The sequence below is a fragment of the Pleurodeles waltl genome, chromosome 1_2 (assembly GCF_031143425.1).
Source record: "Pleurodeles waltl isolate 20211129_DDA chromosome 1_2, aPleWal1.hap1.20221129, whole genome shotgun sequence".
Lineage (NCBI taxonomy): Eukaryota > Metazoa > Chordata > Amphibia > Caudata > Salamandridae > Pleurodeles > Pleurodeles waltl.
The window spans coordinates 401,225,198-401,243,963 of record NC_090437.1 but is presented as its reverse complement, the minus strand read 5'-3'; the positions used below and the strand labels follow the sequence as shown (position 1 = coordinate 401,243,963).

General features: G+C 42.0%; 1 protein-coding gene across 1 annotated transcript in view; it reads left to right on the top strand.

Annotated features, from left to right (window-relative positions):
• LOC138300554 (acyl-coenzyme A amino acid N-acyltransferase 1-like) overlaps nucleotides 1–18,310 on the top strand; it is a 186,062-nt gene extending 167,752 nt beyond the window's left edge. The window contains exons 3-4 of the mRNA XM_069240090.1: nucleotides 4,344–4,546; nucleotides 17,193–18,310. Coding sequence (XP_069096191.1) covers nucleotides 4,344–4,546; nucleotides 17,193–17,789 — 800 coding nt within the window. The 3' untranslated portion in view covers nucleotides 17,790–18,310. The remainder of the gene's footprint in view (nucleotides 1–4,343; nucleotides 4,547–17,192) is intronic.
• Nucleotides 18,311–18,766: the final 456 nt, after the last annotated feature.

Below are 18,766 nucleotides of genomic sequence, written 5' to 3'. Positions count from 1 at the left end.
CAGCCCAGGAAGACCCATACAGTATGCAGAAGAATGCAGATGTGACTGAGTGTCCTGTGTTTGCTGTTGTCTGGGTGAAATGCACAAGGGAGTAGTAAATCAGCTCAGACCAGATGTTTATTGGAGACAGGCTTTAAGGCACAGATGGTTTTAAGTGCAGAGAAATGCTCACTTTCTAAAAGTGTCATTTCTAAAATAGTAATATTAAATCCAACCTCACCAATAAGCACGATTTCCTATTACTATTCTGACCATACTAAATATGGCCTGGTTACCCCTTTCAGATCAGAATCTACCTCTCAAAAAGTATGAGGGCAGTCCTAATGCTAGTTTATGAAAGGAGCAGGCCTCACAGTAGTGGAAAACAAATTTAGGATTTTTCACTACCAGGACATATATAACACATATGTGCATGTCCTGCCTTTTACCTACTTAGCACCCCACCCTATGGGTTTCCTAGGACCTTCCTTAGGGGTGACCTATGTGTAGAAAAAGGGGTGTTTAAGGCTTGGCAAGTACTTTTAAATTCAAAGTCAAAGTGGCAGTGAAACTGCACACACGTCTTGCAGTGGCAGGCCTGAGACATGGTTAAGGGCTACTTATGTGGGTGGCACAATCAGTGCTGCAGGCCCACTAGTAGCATTTAATTTACAGGCCCGGACACATGTGGTGCACTTTACTAGGGACTTACAAGTAAATTAAATATGCCAATTGGGTATGAGCCTATGTTACCATGTTTTAGGGAGAGAGCACATGCACCTCAGCCCTGGTTAGCAGTGGTAAAGCGTCCAGAGTCCTAAAACCAGCAAACATTAGGTCTGAAAAAGAAGAGAAGGAAGGCAAAAAGTTTGGGGTGACCCTTCAGAGAAGCCATTTTCCAACACTTGGGAAATGGTGAACATTAATCAGTTGTTAGGCCTGACATTATTGAATTGGTATTTCCCCAAACCTTTTGCATTCAACCCTCATGTTTACCTTGTTAGCATTAGGAGTCTGTGAACTTTACCACTGCTAACCAGTGCTAAAGTGATTGTGCTTTCACCCTCAACATGGTAAGATTTGCATTCACCTGAATGTTACATTTTAATTTACTTGCAAGCCTCTAATGTATAGTACTACATGTACCCAGGGCCTATAAATTAAATGCAGCTAGTGGACATGCAATATTCATTCTGCCTCTCACTTGAGTAGTGCTTTGAAACATGTTTCAGGCCTGCCATTATAGTCTGTGGGATTTGGAGCAGATAGAGTTGTCATGTTTGGACTCAAATATAGTGTAATTTAAAATCCTCTTTAATAGTAAAGTTGGCACTTCAAAGGGCTTGCCTCCAGCACAAACAAATGAACATGACACCAGCCTATTGTCACCCGAGAGAGTGTGGAGCCTTCACAGATGAAGGGAAGAAATGTCCAGAACCAGATGTGGGGTAGGACAGGTGGTCCTCTCACGCACAATACTTGGCACTGGGCATAAATATTGGACCCTCTCTTCAGTACACTCCTGGACTTGTAAGAGAGTCAGAAGAAGAACTGCCCTGCTGCCAGACGAACTAGTCTGCTGTCCTGCTGAAAAGTCTGCCTTGCTGTCCTGCTGTCTGATGAAGGAGGAATTAGCCTACTTCTTGAACCCAGGATTAGCTGAGTGACTCCAAGGGCTGGTTGGCTGGCTTCTCGTGTGAGCTACAGGGAAATAACAAGCTCCTGAGGCCTTGAGCCCTGCTGTTAGCATCTGTGGGAGTGAGTCCTAACCCCTCAAGTGGTGCTCCCCAAGTCCTATACCCTTGGTTTGGTGAGAGAGTGGTTTCCTTCTACAAGAACCCAAAATTTGGGATTTAGAGAATGTTTGTACTAAAACTGCCCTGGGAACTGAAAGGAGATCCAGACCTTCCTGCCAGCCAGTGCTCCAAAAGTGCATTGCTTCACCACAGCTTCCACGATGTTCTTCTCTGCAGCAGCAAATTCTGTTCTGTGGGACCTATCGTAAGCAGCATCCGACCACAAGGAGCCCTCTGTGGTTGAGGCCTACAGCCTCATCCTGGTGGGTGAATCCAAGCTCCAGAAAAAACTTCCAAATCCAAAAGTAGAAGTCTTTATCGGATTCAACAACGACCAGCACCCCATCAATGACAACAACCTCCTAGGCCTGAAAATCCAGCATTTGCCACCCAGAGATTTCCCAACTTCGCTAACCACTTCACTGAGACTTTGTCCAGTGCCTCCTTGTCGTCAACAACCTCCTCGCAGCTACAGATTGATTACTTACCACGCAGAGACTCCACCTTCTCCAGAATTTTTTCTTAAAATTTCTTCTAAGCCAGAAGTTAAGCAAAGTCTGGGCCCAATCCACCCATTGTAGCTGCACCCACTCTTCATCCAGGTTGGCCTTAGCTTTGACTTTGCCCTGGTCTTACACGACCAGAAGCCTGCAGTTGATGCTTTAGTCTTTAAGGAGCGAACTCTCATAACTCTGTTTGCACTGATTCTATTTAATTCAAGTGTCATTTTATGTATTAGATTGTACTGATTCTATTTATTCAAGTGTCATTTTATTTAGTAAAATATACTTTATTTTTCTAAATTGGTTTTGGGAATGTTTGTTTGTTTTCACTGTATTACTGTTTGTGTGCGGCATAGATATTTTATATATTGCCTCTAAGTTAAGCCTGGCTTCTTTTGTCTAAAACTACCACACGGTTAAGCACAGGTTAATTTAGTGACTTTTGTGGTTGACCCTGACGAGGATTGTGGTTGTTGTCTGATTGCGGCTTCCACCCCACTCAATCAAAAATCCAATTTCCTACACCAGTGGATTGCTAGCATGGTGGAAATACTGCTTTTTCAAGAATTAGGAAAGTTGCCAATAGTATTAACAGAGAGGCGACATTGTATTTGACACCCCTTGGGTTTCTAGGTTACTGTGTGAGTTTTTTATGTCAGATGCTGAGTCACCCCCAATCTCAATATTCCATCCATGTTATAATTATTTCAGATCATGCCTCTGCATGGCCCCGATTTTAGTAGATTGGCTCACTGTTCATACCTTAATGGCTATATCAGTGGTCTAAGATTTTCGCTACATTTAAAATGAAATTCAGCGGTTTTAGAAAAAACGATAAAGCAATGGCTGTTTCCCATATTGTGTGGAACTGGTGATTGTCCCGTAGCAACCCAACTCTTACCCTGCTCGAAAATCCATTGTAATTTGGCAGAAAGGTGATAGAACGGGGGAGGATATATGGTACTTTGAAGTTGCTCAAAACAGACTGCAGCTCCTAAGAATCCAGAGAGTAATGACACTGTCTGGTTCATACAAGAGAGGAAACAAAACAGACCATAATCATTGTCAACAAAATATAATGAGCATTTGAAGAGTAGTATGCACACAATATAGAACAGAAATAAAATAAGAGGTGGGCATTGTAGAACAGGTCAGTGACAACACTACGCCTAGCTTTTGCAGGGCATTTTTCCTTAGGAAATAGCTAAGTTTGCGTCATTTTTTAGCGTGGACACCTACTTTGCGTTAATGATATGCAATGTAGGCGTTCCCGTCTAAAAAATTGACTCCGAGGCATGTGCGCCGTATTTACACTCCCGGGTAAAACTCACGCCCGGGAGTGGGCGGGTAAAAAAAAATGACGTCCAGCTGCTTTTGCGTCGTTTTTTAGCGCCTGGTCAGGGCAGGCGTTAAGGGATCTGTGGGCTCGGAAGGAGCCCAGAGGTGCCCTCCCATGCCCCCAGGGACCCCCCCTGTCACCCTTGCCCACCCCAGGAGGACGCCTAAGGATGGAGGGACCCATCCCAGGGAACATAAGGTAAGTTCAGGTAAGTAATATTTTTTTTGTGGCATAGGGGTGCCTGATTTGTGCCCCCCTAAATGCCACTATGCCCAATGACCATGCCCAGGGGACAGATGTCCCCTGGGCATGGCCATTGGGCAAGGGGGCATGACTCCTGTCTTTGCTAAGACAGGAGTCATTTCAATGGGGGTTGGGAGTCGAAATAAATGGCGCAAATCGGGTTGAGGCGAAAAATTTGCCTCAGCCTGACTTGCCCCATTTTTTGGCGCCCAAGCTCCATATTCCCCTACGTCGGCGCTGCCTGGTGTACGTCATTTTTTTTTACGCACACCAGGCAGCGCCGCCGGCTAACGCCGGCTAACGTCATTGAATAAATACGGCGCCCGCATGGCGCTTCAGAATGGTGTTAGCCGGTGCTAATTTTTTTGACGCAAAACTGCGTTAGCGCAGTTTTGCGTCAAAAAGTATAAATATGGCCCTACATGTCTACAAACATCAGAAAACAATACTGGCTCATCAGTTTCATCTTCTGCTCTTCTGCAGGAGACGGTCCATTTCCTGGAGTCATTGACCTGTTTGGCGGTACTGGGGGTCTCACAGAGTTCCGCAGCAGTCTCCTGGCCAGCCGTGGTTTTGCTGCTCTCACAGTGGCCTACTTTGCATATGATGATCTGCCAAGCTTTATGGGCGAGTTGGATCTGGAGTATTTCGAAGAAGCAGTAAAGATCCTCTTGAGACACCCCAAGGTAAGTCCTACTAATGTTTGCTTTCTCTTAAACGCAGCCCAATATAGGTAGAAGTCGCTAGAGATCAGAAAGTCAAGCTCCTCTTGTGTCGTCTTGAGTGACAGCCGCAGGTTGCCTACGCGAATGAGCACTGCTATAGTATGCTGTTTCATATTATTTAGTTTCAACTGCTTACGTCTCTACTTGTAGTTCACATCCGATCTCCGGAGTTCAAATCACTGTTTATTGTTTTTGTCTGTGATATTTTAGTATGTTTTATATATATCTTATATTTTCATCTGCCCTCAGAATTTATAATAATTTCGAAATCCTGTTTTATTCAGGTATATATTGTACTCCACGCTTCAGATCCAGTGCTTAATTTGTGCTTGTTGTTTTGTGTTGGCACTCATTTTTGAGGGCCGGCGAGTAGGTTTTTTTGCCTCAAGCATTTACTGCGAGCAAAAGACACATATGGGAAAGAGGGAGGAAGAGAAAAACGAAAAAGCGCCAAAATGAGAGAAAGCAGAAAGCTGCAAGAGTGAGCTGAAGGGGCAGGGATTGGCTGTACTTGGATTAAAGAGGCCCGAGATGGCTTCAGGATTACGCTGCCTCAGTATTCCGTGCTCGCACATTTAATTGCAGCTGCTTGTTTAAGAGGAGGGCTTTGGGCACCGGCACCTTTTTATTTACAAATTAAGCACTTTTCAGAACTAAGGTTTTTACTTTGTAAAGGAAATACTGCTGTCTTTAATTATGAGGATCATGGCTGCCTGGCTCTACTTCTCACCTGCGAAACTCTTACTCGATTATTTAAGAGATGATTTCTCCAGTGCACAACCAACAACAAGGAGAGCATTATGTCCTTAGGGCAGCCGGAAAGTCCTACCGCGCTTGAATGTTACAATAGGGGAAACGGCCACGTCAAATTAACATGAAAGTAACTGAGAGATGGAGGAGATGGAATGGAACACCAGGCACGCTGAACCGTGCAGCAGTGCGCGCACGGGAACCTGGTTTGACAGTGAAACACTAGCCTGTTGAGCAACGTTGTACTTTTACTCGGTTTGTAGACTTGCCAAGCGTTATTCATTTGTTTTATGATGTTCCAAGAAGGACATTCATCACTTCTTTGTAGTACACGGCCTTTTCCCAAAGACAATCAGTGAAATACATGGAAACTATCGCCAAATTCCTGTTCTTTTACAGGTAGAAAGTCAATATCGTCATCACCCTTAGCCATCCAAAATGAAGTAGAAGGATGAATTGCTTTTCCCAATTAACTGCTTACGTGTTTTAAATGTGATTGGAAGCTTCCATCTCGGGAATATTGCAAGTATTCGTGCGAAAGATAGTAATTACGAGGTCAATGGCACATATGCATTCTCATCCTTCACTGCGCAGGCCTGGGATGATCATCTGGCTCCATTCTTGCTGAAAGAAACCTTTTGATATGTTGTAAATTGTTAAAAACCTGTCTGTTCTCTCTGAAGTTGCTCCCTCATATGTTTGGTTCCCGAGCACCAGAACACTCAGTCAGTCAATCAAACTTTATTCGGCCTTATTTGGCAATAAAAGTACAACTCAAATCCTAGAAATACAAGGTTAACAGTCATCATAAACACCAACTTCAAATGTATATATACAACAGCTATAAAATAGATATCTAAAAACAACCTGAACACTGTGCCCACTGCACCTTAAGATATCTCAGAATCCAAGCCAATGGGACCCTGGGAAGAATTACTAATGGACTCTGCACCCTTAATGGGGCAGTTGATGACTCGCAATTATTTACCCTGATCGATACCTATTTCTAATCTCCAGTTCAAGGTAAACAAAATTTACTACAGAGAGCTCCTTATTATCCAACTTTTGCAGGAGCGAAGGCCTCTTTATAGGATCTAATCTTAGAAGAAAGTAAAATTGGAGTCAGGTAATGCTTTCTTACATAACGGTACAAACAACAGAATATAATAAAATGCATTGTACTTTGTTTGGTAGCATTGTTGCAAGGACATCTCGGTAGCAGTGAGTCACAAGCAGCATTCCTGGGAAATAAATTTAAAATACTGCAAATTAAAACCGAATCTTGTAAAATAAAATTAGGATTCAAATTGTAAAACCAGGAAAGGTAGGAATCACACCCAAATGACAATTTGATTGATTGTAATTAACACAGACACCCAATTTATCAAAATTCGCCTGATGATATCTGCCCTGCCTTACCATGAAAGCCTCTTTTACCTGGCCGTCAGACTTTGCACTTACAGCTGCAGCATTCTTATACATTTCCGTCAGGCTCAACTCTAAAACTCCCATCCTGATATAGCTGAACCAAAGAATAGCATAGACATTGTTCAGAGCAAGACAATCCGCCAATACATCTCTTGAAGCTGTGGTTCCGGTGTCCCGCAGATTCTAAGCCATATTAAAAGTTGTTCCAGTTTAATTTTATTGTCCACCGAATTCAAAACGGTCTCTGAATGCCACATAAAGGAAGGGGTAGACTGGGGTATACAACAGTCTTCGCTAAAACTTGTTTTCAACCTGCTGCAATGGCCCCACACCCTTGAATTTCTACATCCCAGCTCAATAAGACACAACAGAAATACATTTAGGGGCATATTTATGAAAAGTAGTGCTGCACCTAGTGCGCACCACTTTTCTTGAGGCCCTTAGCGCCCCCCTAACGCCATCATGGTAGCGCCGTATTAATAATACAACACACCATGGCAGTAGGCTTTGCAGGACTAGCGTAAAAAATTATGACACTAATCCTGCTAGGTACCCATAGGCCCATTGTATTCAATGGGAGCCTCTTTGTGACTCCTGTACTTAGCAGGCACTAAAAAATGCTGATAACAATGATGCAAAGGAATCTCATAGATTCCTTTGTGCCATTGTTTCGGCTGCCCTAGTGCCAGAACGCCCCTTTGTATAAATTATGCCTGGCGCAGGCCTAGTGTGGCACAAGGGGTTACAAAGTAGCGCAATACAAGCATTGTGCCACTTTGTTAATATGGTGCAGCGTTTTTCCCCTTACGCCACATTAGCATAAAAAAATACCCTAATATGGCATTGGAACAGCGCAAGGGCTCCATAAATCTGGCCCTCACTCTTATAGATAGTAATAATGTCTCTAATAGGCTTATTGCTAAACCTCCTACCAAAGGTAAAAATTGACTCCACAACTCTTTGACATTGGGTGACACCAGAACACTCTATTTGGGTAATAATTTTTTCTATAGATTTTTAAATCAAATTAAATCATGCTTTCCTGACAACACCCATGGTTGACCAAGGACACCCACAGGCCTTTTTATCTGCTTTATGAGTGTTTTTTTAAAGTGTATGGATCTATAAATCATAACTTTCACAGCACAGTGCATTCGTCTGAATTGACAGATTATTAGATACAAGAGGACCAAAGAATAAAGATTTTGATGCAATTTACTCTTGTAGTGCTCCTGATTTACTCCTGGATTGTGGGAGTAAGCCAAGAGTACTATGAGTAAACCATACCTACTCATATCAAAATCTTTGTGACTTGGCTGGGTGAGAGAAATGGGGCATGATACAAAGAGGTAACCTACACTATTGAGTAAATTTACTCATTGGAGTAAGTTTACTACTTTATGGTATTCACAAACTATAAATGTAAGTTACCACTAAAAAAACTTTAGTAAGTCCAGAACTATATATAGCCAGCTACTGGTACTGTAACACCCTCCCACAGAAAATATTGAAGGTAGTGACATAAAATATAACGCCATAGGAAATAATGTTAAAGTGAATTAAATTATTTTAAATAGTCAAAAAATAAAAATATAAATAAATATAAATTAATGACAAAAATATATAAATCAGTACAAATTATTTTTTTAAATATAAAATATTTAGTAACATATCTTGAATAGAAAAATAATGTAACAATAAAGCTAATTAAAACAATTACATTAGTTTTAATTAAAAATATACACTGCCTTTATAAATCAATAATGCAATTTTTTTCTATAGGTGGGGGAATTAGTGTTTACATTTAAAATTTGAAGATATTATGCTAGTTTATCTTACTCTGTTTTCATAAATTAACATTTTAATATAAAGTGAATTTAACAGTTCTCCAGCACTTTTTATTTAGATCTACATTGAAGGTAAATATGTACAATTAATTTTCCTTAATAATTAACATAGCAATATTTGTAATGGTTATTTTCGGTTTTTTTTTTTTCATTTTCCCTAAACGTTACCATAGGGAGACTCTGCAGTCGATGTGTAGATCTCACACCCACAATTTGAGGCATACTACTTTCTTACAGGCTCACACACAAGGAAAGTCATAGACACGTTCATACTCGCTTTATCACACACTTTCACACACTAACTCCTTCTCTATTAGTCATCAGTGTCCCCATTCCATGAAGTGACTTGTTCATGCATTACAGGATTTTTCTTTTTTCATTCTGACCATCTTAGTCATGGATATATGATAGGAGAACCAGAACTGTGTGCACCAGAATGCCAGAAAGAAATCCTAGACTATTTATCTCTCTCTCTCTCTGTCTCTCTCTCTCGCTCTCTCTTTCTCTCTCTCTCTCTCGTTCACCCTCTCTCTCTCTCTGTCTCTCTCCCTCTTTATATCTAGCTCTCTCTCACATAAACCTCTCACACAACCATACATCCCTTTTGAAACCACATACATTAATTAAATACGAGTCAAACACACACATAGGCACAATTACAGCACACACAGTCAAACATGTTACCTATACTCACTGCCAGATATATATTACAGACAGTCAGACACGCAGACAGACACATGTATTACACACACACACACACACACACACACACACACACTAACAAACTTGTTCTCCAAATTCACCTAGTTAGCTGCTTAGCATGTGATTTTAGAACTCTTTTTCAAAATGAGGAATTCACATTTACATACTTGTTTCCAACATCCTGGAGAGTCTACAGGTACCCAGGGTCTGTAGCTTTCTCTGGAAGGGACCCAGAAAATAGCCAAATTATAGCTACATGTTTGGGGAGTTTTGTGGAAAATGGGAGTAAATTGTTGTGCAAGAAAGGTATATATTTTCTTAAAATGGTATCAACTAATGGTTTGCTATGCTTGGAGCACGATCTTCCCAGCTTTCAGGAAAAAAACAGTTGTATGAACAGAAATAATTTTTACCGCAGTTTTTGCATTTTTCTTAGGCATAGTCAATTTTACCCATTTTCATGTTTTCAACCTACTTGCAATTTGTGGAGGAAGCATTTGCAACAACTATGGTGATCCTAGAAAGCTATAATTTTTTTAAAATTAACCAAAATTCGGAATTGAGCACATGGTCATTTGTTGGAGATTCCTCAAAGTTTTATGTTTCTCTAACAAAAACAATTGACCTAAAATAAATAATGGAAATGAGTAGGGATAAACAGACATTTGCATCTGTCACTATGGCTGATTTACAAAATGAATATACCATTATGTCCAACTGACCCTTCTGATTGAGGTGACATAGAGGGTTCATAGTTTCCACCAAAGCATGGACCGCCCAGAGCCCACAACTGAGCTTTACCTTACAATGGTTTTTCACTGTGTACAGATATGCAACGATTTGTATGGTAAAATATAAAGAATAAATGATGAGTATGAAGGAAACCTATGTATTTCTGAAATTTACACAAGATACTGAATTTAGGAACAGTGGTTATTTGTACACTTCTGAATTTGTGGTTAACCATACTATTAGATATCTTCTTTCTTTCAAACTGGCTTACATATGAAGGCCACAAATGCAGAGAAACCCAATTTGCAATAACAATGGTCTACTATTCTGTGTTCCCACATGGTTCCCAATAAAGCTGGTACCCCAGTGCCTGTAACATAAAACGCAACCTGAAAACAACATATGTCACACAGGTAAATCCATGCATTTTTTACAATGTGGGTAGCTGGTGATTTTGGACAGTAGCTCAGCTGCCTGTTTCTCTATGAAGCTCTAAAAACCTTGGGAAAAAAGATGGTAGATTTCCATCCATATCCCAAGAATGCTACCCTATGCATTCAGACCATATGGCTCTATGTGATACAATCTAGTTGGAACTGGAGCTGAAAACAAGAGTGACAAAACTGGGTTTGAAAAGGAGACACATTCTCAATGATATTGATATCTTTCAGAGTAGGAAGGTATACTAAAATGGTCTTTCAAATTTCCATGATTCACTTTTCATTTTCACCATTGATGTTTTCTACAGTACTAGCAGTTGTTCTCCCTTCACAGCAATTAATATGACAGGTGATGCTTTGGCAGTCTCCTGGGGCGCAGATCAATCATGCCGCTAGCACGCTGAGGAAACCTTTTTGCGAAAACCAACAAGAATGGTGTCCGAGGAACTGTCATTTTAGGGAGGTAAGGGAGGTTCCTACAATGCCAATGTTTTCCTGTTTATTTATGACTGCCATGTAAGCCACAGCAGTCACAAACTGGAAAAGTCCACACATCTCCCAGAGAGCAGAACTCTAACATGTGGGGGACATTAGTATTGCTTTTACAAGGGTGCTGAAGTAGCAGAGCATGAATATGACCAATTTCTTTGAAATGCTAAATCCTCCTGGCATGAAGAAAAGGAGAAATGGTCTTAGGAGAATCTGGAAGTCTTTCCGTAAAGAACATGTATTTCCTATTTTTTAGTAAAGCCGGAAAAAAGCTACAATTAATTTTGGACCATTAGGCTAAAAGAAGCAAAGGCACTTGTTTGAGCAATTATGGAAAATATGTTGTTTGGGACCCTGTTGCAACCTCTGAACATAATTTGGATGAAATTCTAGAAATATGTGTTATGAACGCATCTGCAATGCAATCTCATGTGTGAAGGTCCACTAGGATCCCCCTTAGCTCCACCCGGTTCCACACATACATGACCACGCTCGCCAGCATCATCCGCCCCATAGAATCAACATCATATCATACCAATTTCTTTGATTGCATGACAGAAATCCCCAGATGTATGAAAACCAACTGACTCAACACAGACAAGATTGAAGTCAGCAAAGACACCTCACCCCTGGACTCCACTTAGTGGCCTGCCAAATTCAGACTCACATCTCTCCAGGGAACCCACACAAAGAACCACGAAATAGTGATCAACAACCAAATCACTATGTTCAGCCAAGTGAACGGATTCTGAATCCTGATTCAACTCACTCAAGAAGCTCAAGAGGATCCTCAAATGGCTTCACACCAACACTGACAGAATTGTCACCCAAGCCTTCATCACCAGCAAGCTAGCCTCCAGCACTGCGCACTATACTGGAATCAATGCTCAACCCGTCAAAAGACTCAAGATTATACAAAAGACAGAGGCCAGGCTCACCCCCATACCCCATCACCCCACACCTCAAAGATTTCCACTGGCTCCAAATCCGCAAACAAGCACTCTTAAAAGTTCTCATGCACACATGAAAACCTTTACACAAGATTGGCCCCATGTACCCCAACAACCAAATAAACTTCTACAAACCTCCCAGAAACCTCCACTCAGCTGGAATCCTTCTTGCACACACCACCGGCATATGCAGAACCAGATACAGCAGTTCTGCCTTCTCATTCTTCACATCTAAATCCTAGAACAACATGTCCTGCACATCAAAGCTGCCTCCTTGGGTTGTTGATTTCTACAAGAAACTGAAGGCCTGATTTTCATCTGCCCTGGCTTGGCACTACAGCTTCTGCTTCACGGTTAGAATACCCTTCCAGGTGAGTCATGTGCTCTACAAATGCACATGACATAAGGCAATATAAACTAACAAAGCATAGCATTACATAGCATAGCATAATGTAATGTAACGTAACATAACACCAACATTAGATTTTGATCTCAAAGTCATTTTTCATATTCCCTATATTATTTTTCTATGAACCAGACAACAATGGATATTGTGGTTCATGGGGATCTGAAGATGTTCATAACTTCTGACCATCCTACAAAGATGGTTGACACTTCAGTAAGAAAAGCAATTTTATTTCTAGGGCTGTCCAAATTTGATTGACCTTGGTAAAGCAGAACTCAAGTTAAACATGAAAGATCATTTAACAAATATTGTTAATTTTGAGGATGTATGCCTGAAGCAGGAGAAAAAGGTAATGTTCAATGCCGTGTGTGGTGAGTGAGTTCACAAAGCAGCCTAGTGACCTTAGAAACTGGAGAATGTTCCAATGGTCGACACCAATGTCACTGTCAAGGCTTGTCATACGTAGGCTGACGTGTTATACAACATTAAAGTAGTACAGAGAACATACATAGAGGGGAAAAATACACGAAACAAGGAAAGAAAAGAAGAAACAGGTTACCTGAGCAACTGGGAAGGTGAGAGAATAAAAAATGGCATGACTAATGTTTGTCTTCGGAGTTGAAGGTGTGACCTGTAACACACACAGGGGAAATTCATCCATGCAGAAAAGAAGGCAGGCAGCTACATGAAGTACTTCTGATTTGATGCCGTATGATTGCATGACGCCGGTCTTGACCGTGGTCATGACGAGACAAATTGCCCTGCAATTTCATTCCCTATATTGATATGTTCGTGGATGCTTCTAACATTTTAGCTAGAAAATTAGGGGCATATTTATACTTTGTTTGCGCCGGAATTGCGTAGTTTTTTTTTACGCAAATCCAACGCAAAGCTAACTCCATATTTATACTTTGCCGTTAGACCCGTCTAGCGCCAAAGATCTTGGAGTTTGCGTCGTTTTTTAGCGTGGACACCTACCTTGCGTTAATGATATGCAAGGTAGGCGTTCCCGTCTAAAAAATGACTCCAAGGCATGTGCGCCTTATTTAAACTCCCGTGCAAAAATGACGCACGGGAGTGGGCGGGTCAAAAAAAATGACGTCCAGCCGCTTTTGCATCATTTTTTAACGCATGGTCAGGGCAGGCGTTAAGGGACCTGTGGGCTCGGAAGGAGCCTAGAGGTGCCCTACCATGCCCCCAGGGACACCCCCTGCCACCCTTGCCCACCCCAGGAGGACGCCTAAGGATGGAGGGACCCATCCCAGGGAACTTAAGGTAAGTTCAGGTAAGTAATTTATTTTTTATTTTTTGTGGCATAGGGGGGCCTGATTTGTGCCCCCCTACATGCCACTATGCCCAATGACCATGCCCAGGGGACAGGAGTCCCCTGGGCATGGCCATTGGGCAAGGGGGCATGACTCCTGTCTTTTCTAAGACAGGAGTCATGTCAATGGAGGGTGGGAGTAAAAAAAAATGGCGCAAATCGGGTTGAGGCAGATTTTTTGCCTCAGACCGACTTGCCCTATTTTTTGACGCCCAAGCTCCATTTTCCCCTACGCCGGTGCTGCCTGGTGTGGGTCATTTTTTTTGGCGCACACCAGTCAGCTCTGCCGGCTAACGTCATTCCATAAATAAGGCGCCCGCATGGCGCTTTGGAATGGCGTTAGCCGGCGTTAAAATTTTTGACGCACAACTGCGTTGGCGCAGTTGTGCGTCAAAAAGTAAAAATATGGCCCTTAGTCTCTAAAAACTTTGTACAGAGTCACTTTACAAGATCCATACTGAACAATTATTCTGGTCTGGAAAAAAGATGACTCTTTCCCCCAGGTGCTAGATTGATTCTGATATGTAGTATATGCGAGGTGCAGTGGCGCTGGAACAGTTTTCAGAGTGGGAATGCTGCCATCACTGTTACATGATGGAAGTCATAGGAATTGTGAAATATCCAAGCATGGCACAAACAATAAGGGCTGCAATTGAGTCACGCCTATGCATCAAGAAAGTATGATGTTTTTCGGAGCACGCTGTCACAAATATAGTACTAAAGCATGGTGCGGTAGTGCACTGTCATTTACAGACAGCATATCCTTCGTTGAAATAGCAGCTATTTAATGCAAAACCCATATGTTAGAAGACAGTCTGACATCTGATCTCTTTCTTTGAACACACAGCAAATGTGAGAAGATAACAACAACATTTACAGGCATTTTTAATGCTACTTAAACTTCAGAAGATTCAGCATAGTTATTGCTGCAGCACCCAGCACCCTACCTTCCAGCCTCTATGTGGAAGGGTAGGGCTAAAAATTCAGGGGCATATTTATAGGCCCCTAGCGCCACCTTGTGCCACAGTAACGTAATTTATTCTGACGTTAATGTGGCCCAACAAGGCCAAAATTCCTGCGCCGTATTTACAGGGTGGCGCATTGAATGCATTTCCCCACCCTGTAACCTTTTGTGCAACATTATGCCTGTGCCAGGCCTAATGTATGCAAAGGGGGCGTTCCCCTGTTAGGGGAGCCGGAAAAATGGCATAAGGAAATCTATGGGATTTCCTTATGCCATTTTGTATGGCACTTTTAACGCCTGCTTAAGAGCAGGGTTTAAAAGGGGCCATCCATTCTTTAGAATGGGGCCCTATGTACTCTGCAGGAGTAGCGCCAATATTTTGGCACTACTCCTGCAGAGTACATCAATAGCGTCATGAAAGATAATGCTATTGACCCCCACCCTGCACCATGGTGCGCCGTATTTTAAATATGGCGCACGCATGGTGGCAGTAGGGGGGTGCAAAGGGGCGCAGGGAAAGTGTGCAGCGCCACTTTCCATAAATCTGCCCCTCAGTCTGATGATCTAACACATCATTTGAATTCAGGAAAGCTGGAAACTGCCAAGGCTCATAATACAAAGCATCTTCCCAGTACCTTTCCAGGTAATATAAAAAGTAAAAAAGGAGCACAACAAAACAATCTTTCTCATGTCAACTTCCAAGTTTCAGGAATCACCTAACAGCTGACTAAAACTCAACCAGGACCTGCTATCCAATGCATGTTATTCATTTGGTGCAAATGTCCAACTTTTATCACAACTACCACAAATTTTCAATTTCTGCGGATCTGACTTGCAATTTTAACATTATGCCTGTCCTATTAAAGTGAATCTTGGAATGTAATATTTCTCCCAGAAATTAATCTGATTTGAGCTCAAGTGCAAAAAGCTTTTATAATTGTGAAAACATGTTAAAACACAGGACTGGTGTATACGCTATAAATAAATGAATAAACACATAAATGAATGAATGAATAAATGAGTTGGTATTTTCTGAGCACAAACAGCTGCTTTCGAAGAAATGTCCCAGCACTAGCCAGGTTACTGTCATCCAAACTGTTGAACATAAAGGGCAGTGAAGAGATTTCCATACTGCATAAGGAAACTTGGGCCCATATTTATGAAATGCTAGTGCCACCTACGCAGCACTTTTTTTATGCTAAAGTGGCGCTAACTCAACTCCATATTTATATTTTGACGCTAGACCTGTCTAGCATCAAAATGTCAGAGTTAGCTTAATTTTCAGGAAGCACCAACCCACCTTGTGTCGAACTGCAACAATAATTTGCAAGGTAGGCGTTCCCTTCCTAAAAATGACTCCAGCCTCCCAACTCCATATTTACCACCCAATGTTAAAACGACGCACACTAAGGAGGCGGACCTAAAGAATGACGCCAAGGCCACTTAGCATCAAAATTTAACACCTCGTCAGACTAGGCATTAAAGTGCTGCTAGGCACATTTCCGTGGGGAAACACCATGGAGACACCACATTGGGTAAATAGATGCCCAACCCAACCCCAGCATCACCACCACCCACACCACAGAGACACTACAGGATGAGGGAGCCCATCCCAGAAAAGTATTCATACTTGTCTGTTGTGTTCCACTGAGGGCCGCTTACATGGGGCCCCCTGGCTGGCACTGGTTGTGTTAGGGTTGTCCTGGGGACACTTGTCGCCTGTGATGGACACTGAGCTTGTTCAAATGTCTCCTGTCAATACTTTGAAAGGCATCATTTTTTGGCTGCTTGTCTGACTAAAAAATTAAGCTACGCTGATTGCGCTAATCAGACAAGTGTAATTTTTGGCCCTCTAGCACCACTTTCCCTAACCCCATCCCTCACCGGCTAGAGTCTCTTCTTTAGACGCTAACCAGTCCTTAGCGCCATTGTTCTTCTTTTTTAAAATATGGCATGGCGCATGAATGGCGCTAGGGAATGGCACTAGCTTGTGCTAAATTTTTTGATGCAAAACTGCGCCAAGTGCTGCTGTGTGTCATTTTTCATAAATATGCCCCTTGGTGTGCATACACTAACAGGGTTGAAAAAGATAGAAGGGGCCAAATCAGCAGTGTGAAATCAAATGTTAAGCTGGAGGCTAATTGATCTCGGTTTAAATGCTGTTTGTTGAGAAAAAGCACATGCAATCCTTATCTCTTGTTTCCTTTCCTTTGCAAAGCATCCATTCTGCTATTGTGAAAAAAATACAAATATGTAAAATTGCAAGTGGTTCCACCTAGTATTTGACAAATGCAACTCCATGATTAGTTTCGTTCCTTTAACATATATACTGTGTCTTACTACTTGTAAGAGATAGTATTGAGGAAAAACCGAGACACTAGTTCACACACAGACCTTTATTGCAGTATTGTTCTGAAGCAAGCCATTTTTTCTACATACCCTTAGAAAGAAGAGCCATCAACAACAAGGCATTATGAAGATCTTACTGTGTATTGTGCTGTTGATATAAGATAGTCCCTAATGGTCGGAGTTACTATTGAACTAGCATGACTTTTCCCTTTTGTTTGTTTCTCAGGTTCTTGGCCCCAAGGTTGGAGTGATCTCAGTTTGCAAAGGTGCAGAGATTGGTTTGTCAATGGCGGCGTATCTGAAGGAGGTGACTGCAACTGTGTCTATCAATGGGGCAAACACCATCACTGGAAACTCACTTCGTTATAAGGACATCTACATCCCTGGTAGCCCCTACTCAGCTGAAAGGCTCCGCATGACTGAGTCTGGGGCTATGACGTTCTCCAACATGATAGGAGACTTTCAAGAGAATGAAAAGAGTTTGATCCCAGTAGAGAGGGTACAGGGTCACATCCTGTTTGTGGTTGGAGGTAAAGATGCAAACTTTAACAGCAAGAGGTTTGCAAATGAGATGCTGGCTAGGATGAGAAAGCACAAGAACATGAGAGGTCAGCTCCTGCTGTACCCGGACGCCGGCCATCTTATCGAGCCACCAGGCTCCCCGTTCTGCCCTATGTCATTGAATCCCTTCTTCCCTTTACCTTTGGCATGGGGTGGGGAACTTGCAGCTCACGGGATGGCACAAGACCATGCCTGGCAGGAGGTGCAAAGGTTTTTAAGAACCCATCTCGAAGCTGCAAACGCTGCTGTCAGCAAACTCTAGAAACAAGTCACTTTTGGAATTTGTAAAGGAAATGCGATTCTGCTAGTGATTGCAAAATAAGTTAATGCCTTGATCCATTTAAAATATAGGTTATAAAACGTATGGGCAATACAAATAAGAAATACAGGCCAAAAATGGTTCTGTTTTCTCCTTGATTAATTAACTTACATTTAACTAATTGTGAACGGCGTTGAGGTGACATGCTTGCACCTAATAAAACTTCTTAAATAAACAGCATTCTAATTCCGAGCTACTCTTTATTGGCACATTTGGGGTTATGCAGGTACTTGCTTAGAATTTATGCCCGAGCACTGCCATTACAAAACATCAGTACCGGAAATTTTTAAAAAATTGAATAATAACTATAAACTGCACACCTTAGACCAGAGAGGGTACAACGTGTCGTTGTCTTGCCAGACTACTCACTGTGTACATATTAATCAGTATTTTAGACATTCTTTTAATTTGTGAATCTGAGTTTTAATGAATAGGAAATAAGGTTTAATGAATAAAGAATCTGAACGAGCTCATTTGCGATTTTTGAACTGCAATGTTGTTAATCTATCATATCTCTCCGAGTCTGCTACTTATTCTGTTGGAGTTCGAATTTTTTTTAAACATTTTTTTTGGGATTGCACCTCTGGAGCCGACATTTTGATAGCACACTCTAGTGGATTTTTGTCTGTGGCCCTGCCATTTTTACGACTGGCCGTGGCATGGATGCTTTCAACGGTATACCGCTGGCTTGCCAAAAGCACGAAAGGCAACCGCACCTGCACGTGTCCGGCCTGGACCAGCCACTTCACCAAAAAAAGGTGTCTAAATCTCAGAGGAACTTAGGGCCGTATTCATAGGCCCCTAGCATGACAGGAGCTTCCCACACAGTACTGTGCGTGGAAGGGGCGTGCATCTTAAGCCATACTGCATTGCTCTTCTCCACCCCCTGACACAGTCTCCTTCAGAAACTGCTTCCCCTG